We start from the raw sequence: 9,928 nt of genomic DNA, 5'->3' as shown, positions 1-9,928 counted from the left end.
GGAGCCAAGTTTGCTGGAGGAAAATTTCAGTGCTCATTTACTATATGAACATTTGGCTGAGCCCTACACTTCCCAGGCTTTTGAAGATGGTCTATTTTACAGTGGTGACACTTCATAGCTAACAGGGACTAACAGAAACACTCCTCATTTACAGTGGTTTCCACTCAAAAGAGAGGGATGTACATTTAATTCCTCCAAGCCTACAGTCTAACTTTGAATCAAGGACAAAAAAAACAGCCAGTAAACACAGAAACACTCCCGGTTGCTAAGTTCACTCTGTGCACTTGGGCTTCTCTTGCATAGACTCTGTCAACTTTGTTGGACTCCACCTAATCTAAGCCACAGTATAAACTTTGGTTTTTAATACAAATTAATCAGTGAAGAAATTACGGACTTCTTATGGAAAGCTAAAAAAATATCTGCCCTGTGAAAATAATTTATTCCTGTATTTCCACTTCTCTAGCAGGTACTTGAAGCACCCAGGACTATCTTAGTTACATCTGTCCAGCTCAGAAAAAATCAGCCCCCTCTGTGTAAGTAAAAAATACGGGCTTTTTCTGGTTTCAACCTGATCTAAGTCAATTCGGACAACAGGTTTTATAGCTCTATAAGAGTAGCTTTGTGTGTAATGTTTACTTGAGTTTCAGATAACTGAGAAGAATGGTCCCAGGTGAGCATGCTGAAGAGGGATGCAGAAGAGCTGAGTACAACTCCTGACCCAACCCAGCAGCTCCCTCAGATGCCCTCGGGTAAGTCGCTTCCTTCAGCACGTTTCCCCAGTAAGAAACTGGGAGAAAGCAAGTCCCACTCCCATGCCTGGCTACTTACCTCTGCTTACCACTAACTAAACAGGGGAGAAAATGTGATTGACAACTGTCCCATCAAAGCAGACTGTACCTTCGACACAGGTCACAAATGTGGCACCAGGCTAGGACAAGAGGAATCTCACTGCTCAACTACTTGCTATCTAGTTTCAGGAACACATAATAAGTGCTTGGTAGGAAGAAAAGGGAAAAAAAGTTTTTTTTTTTCCCCAGCCTCTTTAGAAAGAAGGGATCATACACTACATCTATAAAAACACTTAATATCATGTCAAACCTACAGTGCTCCCCAAGATTCTTATTGCTACCTAAAATGTGATCTTTTAGGACACTGCAAGTTAGGGAAAGCTAATTGAAAAAAAAATAAATCCATCTTCTCAGATCGATAAGTACATTGATACAGGCAGCAAATGCTGTAAAAACACAAGCAAAAATTTCACTATCATTATTACAAGAATCTCAAAGTAGATATGGATAATGGAGGAAAGTAAAAAAGTGACATGGAACATAAGAAAAAAAAAAATCTTACAGATATTCTCTTACTCCTCACTGCACTCAGAGGAACTTCTGAGCACTTCCTTCCTTCACAAATATTGAAGATTTATGGAAATGGGAGAACAAAATGCAGTCTAGGGGCTTCCAGTAGGAGTTGTGCACAGGCTGCAATCCAGCAAGTTCACAATCCCATTTGAATTTCATCCAGATGTTAGCAACAGAAGAAAGGATTACAGAAAGAATAGAAAACAGCCTCTTGGTTAAAAGGCAACTGAGATTCTAGCTTCCTAGGGACAACAGAAGTCAGATGCTCTACTTATGCAGAGGTGCCCTGTCATCTGAAGCAAGATTCATAGTGAGCTTAGGGATGGTGTGGTTTGGAGACAGGGTTGTTTATCCTGGGCTGCCAAGTGAAGACAGAGCTGCCAAACATATGGGGAAATTACTGCTAGCACAATTAATGGCTTCGGCTGAGACACCAAAACCTACTCAGAGCTGTCTTCAAAGTCAGACAGGAGACAAATTCCTTCTCCAAAGATGAAGAGGTGCACCACAAGAACCAAAAATACCAAGTAGCCAGTCTCAGAAACAGGAAAGACAAACCAGCTTTGTTACCATTTTCTAAGCCATCCAAACCCAGGAACAGAGTGGAAAGGGGTCAGGGAGCAGTACAGCACCCCACAACAATCAGGGATCAAGGATGTGTAGGTGGGCAGCCACCAGGGAGCACCTGATGTTCCCAGTCTCAACGACACAAAGTCATGGCTGTGCTTGTGATCTCAGGCAAGGGTGGAACGCATGTTCACAGAGCTGAGGCCACGAGCAGCAGAGCTCCTTGAAATATCCAGGGCTTGGTCAGTAATGGCAGTGATTGTTAGGAAAAAAGGCAGTTCTTAGCATGGGACAAAGCAAAAATATCCCCACAAACAGAGCTATAATTAAACCAGAAGCACACCCAGGCAGAGCTGGTCACTCAGCCTTCTCTACACTTCATTTAGGCAAATAAAGAATTGTTCCAGGAAAACTACAAACATTCAGACAGTTGTGACCCCATAAAAACTCAATTACGTATGAGTTAACGTCAATCCAAAACAGCTTTTTTCATTTACTGTAAATCTCAGTGTTTAACACTGGGTTCTCTGGCTGTAGGAGATTAGACAACTGAATTTGAACTTTAGACTTTTTAAGAGAGGCAAAAGTTCTCTTTTGCCTTCTGTTGCAAGCAATTTAATCTCCTACCCAAGCAATTTGCCATCAGCTTCAAGATGTCCTCTTCAGCTGCTCATCGCCCAGTGATTTCTGCACCTTTCTTTGGAGGAGAAACCAGGACATGCCTGCAGTGAGCTGAGGCGGGAAAACACCCAACAGATTTTAATCACAGCACTGTTTAAAGTGTACTACCAGTTTATGCACACGTGTCTTGAACCTGGATACATGCCTTTGCACCTGAGGGCTTAAGTTCAGGGCTTTCATTTACATGTGACCCAGACTCAAACTTAGTCCATCTTTAGCTTCATAAGGCATCTGTTGCTCATGCACCTCTACAGCAATGCTCCCAATATCATCACAAGTCTTCTAAGATGTTAGTGGTTTTCTCTCATGGTTTGGGTTTTTGGCGTGTTTGTTTTTTGAACTGTCTAGGACTGGCAATAAAGATGACTCCTGGAAGACACTGTCAAGCAGAGATGGCCAGCCTTCCTAACCCTAACCAGCTGTATGCTAAAATCCTCACATGGCCAAGAACCACAAGTTGCACACCACAGCTCTGGAGAGATGAACAGACCCCAGGAAAACTTTACAGGCAGGTGACAGCCAGTTGCGCTCAAGTACCACGGGGGAACAGGGCTGGATTTGTCACACAGCCTGCTCTCAGTGACCCCCTGCCATCAACCTTAACCACTCTCTACTTGGAGTAATTTAGATCTGAGGCTCTCAGCCAACATCAATGCTGGTCATGAAACAGAATCATTACTTGAATTGCTCACAGTCCACATGTGGTTCTGGCACTACAAGCTAATTCCCTTGGGCAATGACTTTCAGGTTTTTGGCTTTTCATTTTGTTTTTTGAAGGCATGATTTTATTTCCTCACATTTATTAGCATTCAGATCTACTGTACAGTGCTTGTTTCCTCTGCATTCCTCCTGGTGCAATTTCTGGAACCACCTCCATTGCTCCCATTTCTGTCCGTGTTTAAAACTAGTTTCAACCAGCCATGGTCAAACCACACCCCATATGACTGCAGACCATGGAATATGCAACTGCATCAATCCCTCTTGCTAAAGCAGCGGTTTGTAATATGGTTGCTGGTTGATTGTTTGTCTGAAAATCCCTATCCACAAGAGACACTGAAATAGTGCTAAAAGGAGGGCTAGTTCCAAAAACGTTAGGCGATGTTTGTGCTGCAGACTTCTGGACAGTGTAGCTCTGTTGACAGATGCGATCCCTGACCAAAGGAGCGGTGCCAGCAGCAGCTCCTAATGTGAGGACACAGCACCTTTACCAGTTTTGTGGACTGAGGTGGAGCGGTGTTAAGACACCATACTAACAAGTCTATACTTTGTCCTGTCGGATGAGTAATTCTCCTGAAGTCCAGTAAAGATCTCTTAACATAGGAACTGCCCTAATGATTAGCAAACTAAGATGATGTTCAATTTGGGCTAACAGGGCTCTGGCTCCAGTTTCCCAAGGAATGTGGGAAGGCAGGGGGGGAAGAGATCGGGAAGGACAAGTGTAATGAGTCAGTCTTTGGAAACCAAGCTAAGGATTTGACTCTAGTTACTTCATTTACAGGCTGGTTCTAGAGCTGCGGCCAGCAAGCACTCACAGTTTCAAACTGGAGCGGACGAGCTCGGGAATCTGCCACTGCTGAATGTCCCCAAGTCAACTTAACACAACAGCTAAGCTCACTCCCTTGTTCTCCCTCACAAATGCTTCCCCTGCCCTTACCGAAAACACTGGTCTCCAGCTCAGGGGTCCTCTCACCTTCCTCCTTCATCCTTGGGGAGAGCCCAGGCCAAAGACCTCTTCCTCCTCAATGCCATCGACCATCTCTCTGGGTCTCTCCAGCAAGAAGCAAGGCTCATGAGAAGTCATTACGCTCCACAAGCCTGGAACCTTCTCCCATCCCTCTCCTGTTTGTATACAAACACAGCCACTGGACAGCCCTTCTTCCCAGCCTGTATGAAACCCTTTCAGGTCTTACCTGAATCTCTCCTTTGGTTCCTCTTCTATCTCTGCTATGCAACTTGGCCTTCAATTTGCTACCCAGTTCTTCCAGCTTTCCCCACTCCATAGCTCTGTCACACTGACCTTTATTCTATCCAGTTCTGCGCATAGACTACCTCCTGAGCTGGTCCACTCACCAACTACCTTTGAACCAGTCCCATGTGGAGTAAGTGTTTCAGGGCAGGGAGCAGATCTGCTTCACAGCAACAAAGGGTCAGTTACTGAGCGGAGAAGAGCTTGAGTCAGGAAGGAACATTTGGACAGCAAGTGGTAAGAGTCACCCAGCAAGCACAAAACCCTAAACTCAGTCCTCACAATTTGGTTAAGTAACCACACTGGATGTGAATTCCTTTGTTGGAGCTGGGACAGGCACCGTGTCTTTGTATCTGCCTTACCGGGAGCCAGCTATGACTGAAGCTCGCTCCAGCACAGACAGGGTGGAAGGACATCCATTAATGAAGTTACCCATTTGCTAAAGTAATCCATCACAAAACTCAAGCATACAAGGAAGAAGGGAAGTTTTGTGTAACAGTGTTTGGCCAGACCATGATAAGCACAGAAAAAGGGTAAGGGGCAAGAGGTGTCCCTTGCCTACAGTCAGCGTAAGGTGATAAGGTGTAGGGAACGGTCTAAATTGCTTCATGAGACAGCTATGGCACTGCAGCTTGGTCACAGTGCTCTGGTGCCAGTCAGCTCTTCTGCCCTACTATGAGTATTAACTCCAGAGACCTGGGCTGCCTCGAAGTCCCCTTCACACACTTCCTCAGGCTCATACAACAATTCTATTAGTGGGATTAATTTTCTGTAAAAGCCTTTAACTTGCACTTAGCTCTAGCTCAGGCAGGACAATTGAGATCAGCGTGGGAGTCCTTGGCTTGTGTTGAGCAGGTCAAAGTAAAGAGTTGCAGCACTCTCCTCTAGTTTTGGAGAAGGGATGGGAAAACACCTACACAACAGGTACCTGCTAGGAAACTACATAGTGCAAGAATCAGAAGTAGTTCCCACAGAGAAGTGTTGCTGAAAGGAGAAGAAAATTTGACTCAAGCACTTTAATTTTTTTGCTTTTAAACAGACACACCTGCTACTCTTTATTTCAGAAGGTCAACGCATGAGGAACGTGCTTTTGACACAGATGTCATGAAAAAGACCAAACTCCCTTTTATGCAGAAGGTTCCTAAACAGAAAACTCTAAATGAAACAGGAGGTTACCTGCCAATTCAAATTGATTCTTCGTCCTGGAATTGGAAGACAAATCCTTATCTCTTTTTAACCCCAGGCAATGTCCTTACTGATATCCCACCAACAGAAATTAGACTCCCCAGCTCTGACCACAGCTGGTTGGAAGGTGTGTCCAGCATCCTCTTCTCCCATTAGCTGTAGTTACCTTCAATGACCACACAAGCTTCTCACAGCAGCTCATATCCACGTGGGAGAAGACTCCAGTCCCTTTTTCCTAAATAGCACAGGCAAGGGATTTTGTTCTAAGGGACTTAGTATCAAGGTAGACTGCATGTCAGATAAATTTACAGTCAAGACCTGCCCTTACTACCAGAAAGGGTCAATCCTGGGAGCAAGAGTGCAGCCAATGGCGTGGACTCTGAAGCAACCTGCTAGAGTAGAGCAGAATGGCTTTTAAAGTAGATACATTGCAGGATCTCAAAAAAAAAAAAAAAAAAAAAAAAAATCCATCTACATACAGAAAGCCTTGCATTTCAAGAGGTTTTTCAAGAAGCCCAGAGTATCTCAGTGTAAGAAGGAAGACAAATTGATTGGGAGCTTAAACAAATGAGGTGAGGATGCTCCTGAGAAGGTGGCAGGCAGATGTGAAGCTCCTGCCAAGAGGAACAAAAAGCAGTGAGCCATTCAACTGTCAGGAGATGCACCACCTTTTACCACTAACCACCCCAAAGACCCTCTAGGAAAAGGTGCTGTTTCCATCCACTGTGGCAAGCCAACAGCACTAACAAGTGCCAACTTTTTCCCCCAGCCCCTTCCCAACTCTGCCCCACTGCACAGCTCCTGCCAGCCTCATCCGTGCTTTGCTTCTCCAGGCCTGTCCAGCCTCATGCTCTCCAGGGTGTATTCTGCAAGGACACATCCCACCTTTCCCCTTGAGGGATGAAAGACAGATGCAGAAAATATAGAAGAACCAGTGGTCTGCCAAGGAAAGAGGTCAGTGGTGTGTCAAGACGGAGCAGGAGACAACTCCTTGCTATAGTAATCAGGAGAAAGCCTAACACAACAGGGTCTATCTGCAAAGGCACTAACAGTCTTACTTTACATAAGAAAACCTGGACTGCTCTAGTCACAGTTTTTTAAAACTCGTGGTATCATGTGGAGAGTTGTGTAACTTTTGCCCTGCCAAGGTAAAAAAGCAAGCACTGCCTCAGGTATGCTGAAATATTTGGCCGTCAACTGCTTTTCACAACAGAAAATCTTTTACTCTGCAACAACAAAGAATTTAGTGTTTCACAGGAAGATTCATTTCCATCTCACCCTTGATATGCCCTGTGTCACCTCCTGGGGTCTGCTGTATTTGGATGGATAAACTGGCAAGACAGTCACCAGTCTCAAGTATCTTTTGATCTGCAAGACAGCACAGTGCCAGCTTATGTGACAGGAAACATCTGGCTCCTCAGAAAGAGCCTGCAGCCTTCCTAGGGGGGCTCCATGGGTCCACCAGCTAACAACCACAGATCCAGAAGCCAGATGCACCTGAGGTCAGATCCCAAAGGAGGTCAGAGCTCTGCTTTGTACAAACATTGAGAGTAAGGTAGCCAGAGCAGCACCTGAGTGAGCTTCATGCTCAGAGCACAAAGCTTGAAGAGCTGGGGCAGTGTCCTGAAGCAGGAGAGGATCTCAGTAACATAGGGTTGACAGCCTTCAGCTTGTTGCTAGGCTAATGCCCTTCTTTACAGCCTGGCTGAAAATAAGCATGGTAAGTTTTAGCATAATCCATGCCTGGAGAAGTCTGATCCCTACGGGACCCATGTGCAGGAGGTGCTGCAAAGCGACAGTCAAACTCCAACCACAGATGCGTCGGCATAAATTACGCCAAAGAGGGAGAAAAAAAAAAAAAAGCCTAGAGAAACATATAGTGCTTGTTTAGCCACGAGTAAAAATTAGTGTTATGAGGTCAGTTGTAGAGGACCTGGCTGCACCGAACCACGGCAACTTGTCAAGTGAGGGACTGAGCTGAACCACATCACCCAGCCAGCGGGAGCAATGTCACACTCTGCCCAGACCACCGAGGAGCCCCTGGATACTTGTTAACTCATCCTCTGGCAATACCCTCCAGAAGCCCTTGGAGGCTTGCAATGTTAAGAGCCCTCCCCAACCCAAAGTTTGCCAATCATCTGCTTAATTCTTCTGGCCTTTTAAAATGAAGGTAGGAGGCTGCAGTTTAAATTGTTTGAGATCAAGCCAGTACCTGGCTACAGGGAAGAGTGCATGATGCTATAATGCTGCTTGAAGTCAACAGTTAAATCAACGGTATTATTTATTCTATATCAGTTGACAATCTAGTATATAAATGTGAAAATTAAATATTCCTCCTTTCCTCCATCCCCCTCCCCATCTCTTTCACTCTTTTTCCCGTCCCGCTCCCTCCCGGTAAGGCACAAGTAAGGGATTCAATCTCTCTCAAATTGTTCCCAGGAAATATGCCCTCCTTCAGTGTAGGACAAACCCTACCTTGGTTGAGGTAGGTCAGGGTTTCTTCATGCAGCTTCACAGCAGGTGACGTGGCTGTGCAGAGGACGTACTGAAAGGGAGGCAGTTTGGCATCATTCTCAGGAGACAGCTGCGGTTCTTCCTGCTTGAAGATTGGCAGCGCAAGGACATCTCTGCAACACACAATGCATGCATGTTTAGTTACAAAGACTTCACGGAATATTCTCACCTCAATCTGCATTTGATTCTCATGCTCCGAGATAATGGAGGTGGTCTCTGGAGAAACACCAAGTTATGACGGCTAAAAAAGAAAGAATTCGGCCTCTATAATGTAACAAGGCAACTTCTGCCTCTAGGATGTCAGCACTAGACACAAAAGAACACAGCATTAGCAAAATAGAACATTTCTGAGGATTAATTTATGTTTTTAAAACATAAATCAGATTTACTTTTCAGTTAAGCAGTCTTCCTGATGAGGAAAAACATTATCAAAAAGATTCTTCATCCTTGTGGAAATACATTTGTTTAAGAGGTTGTGGGTTCTCAGATGAAAGCCTTTCAAAAAAAAAAAAAAAGGAGCAAGAAAGGGCATTTTATTTTGACAGCTGAATGTCAGATTAGTAAAATGTCTACAAGTAGCAGCCAAGGGTGAGGAGCAGACACAATTCTGGTGTAAAAAGGAGACATTCAGGTAAATGGTGTCATGAACCGCTGGATTATTTGACTCACAACATCTCCTTGCACTCTAATAAACCCGGTCCCAAGGAATCGCATAGCTCTTAAGAGAGCATTGGGGCTACCTTCATAAATGCACACACAGGTGCTCAGGAGCAGCTCCACTGAGACCTGTGCACAGTCCCACTTCTGGCTCCTTTACAAGATGTTCATGGCATCCTGCCTGCTGATTTAGTGTCAGGCTGATCCCAACCCACACTAATCCCCAAGCAGAACGGGTATTAACAAGACTGAGAGCACAACGGAATGATTAGTACAAAATGAGATGTCAGGAATAAGCATCCATATCTTAGCATGTCTGATACCGAAGAACCATATTAGTCTTTCCCATGCCATTAACATTTCTGATCCTTGTGTCCACCTACTTAAGACATTAATATCCTTCCAAATTAGGAGGATTATGTTGAACCCAGACAGTTCAGAATAAGAAGTGATTTTTTTTTTTCTTCTCCGTTTCCTCCAGATGTGTGAAGACTTGAGATTCCCATTACAGAGGCTGCAGTTCTGCTCCTTTCCATAATCCCATACACAAAAAGCATTAAGAAAAACTGTTCAGGATCACTCCAGCATGTACAGGCATGCTCCCTATGGAAAGAGCATTAAGAATTTTTTCCTTGCCTGTTCAGTTAATGATCCACCCTGCGTTCATCCATAGCACCCACAACCTTGAAGGCTACACAGGTCATCAGTGAAACGGTGCAGCAGTTTATAGCAAACTGCCAAAGTACCTGGTCCAAACACAGGTACTCCTATTTATGGCAAAATAAAGCCAGAGAGCAAACTGCGCCGTTTCAGATATAGACAGGAGAAAAGAAAGAGCCATCTCTGTTTCCATCCTCTCTTCCAACCCCACCCCCTCCATATTATCACCGACTCGAAGCCATCCACCCCCATTTGCTTACTGGCGTTACTGACATAATCACAGCTCTTGCCTAACTGGAGCCATAGAGTGGATTTTTATTTTTTTTTCCCTTAGTGA

The 9,928-nt window shown here is 44.7% G+C and overlaps 1 protein-coding gene across 1 annotated transcript in view; it reads right to left on the bottom strand.

Annotated features, from left to right (window-relative positions):
- Positions 1-8,466, bottom strand: part of TFCP2L1 (transcription factor CP2-like 1) — a 28,031-nt gene extending 19,565 nt beyond the window's left edge. Inside the window, exons 1-2 of the mRNA XM_009887326.1 lie at positions 8,444-8,466; positions 8,236-8,387 (exon numbers count right to left, since the gene is read on the bottom strand). Of these exons, the coding sequence (XP_009885628.1) occupies positions 8,236-8,387; positions 8,444-8,466 (175 nt within the window). The remainder of the gene's footprint in view (positions 1-8,235; positions 8,388-8,443) is intronic.
- Between the last annotated feature and the right edge of the window lie 1,462 nt (positions 8,467-9,928).

This window comes from Charadrius vociferus, unplaced genomic scaffold, assembly GCF_000708025.1.
Source record: "Charadrius vociferus isolate BGI_N301 unplaced genomic scaffold, ASM70802v2 scaffold385, whole genome shotgun sequence".
NCBI lineage: Eukaryota > Metazoa > Chordata > Aves > Charadriiformes > Charadriidae > Charadrius > Charadrius vociferus.
The sequence above is the reverse complement of the archived record's forward strand: the minus strand, read 5'-3'. Positions and strand labels throughout refer to the sequence as shown.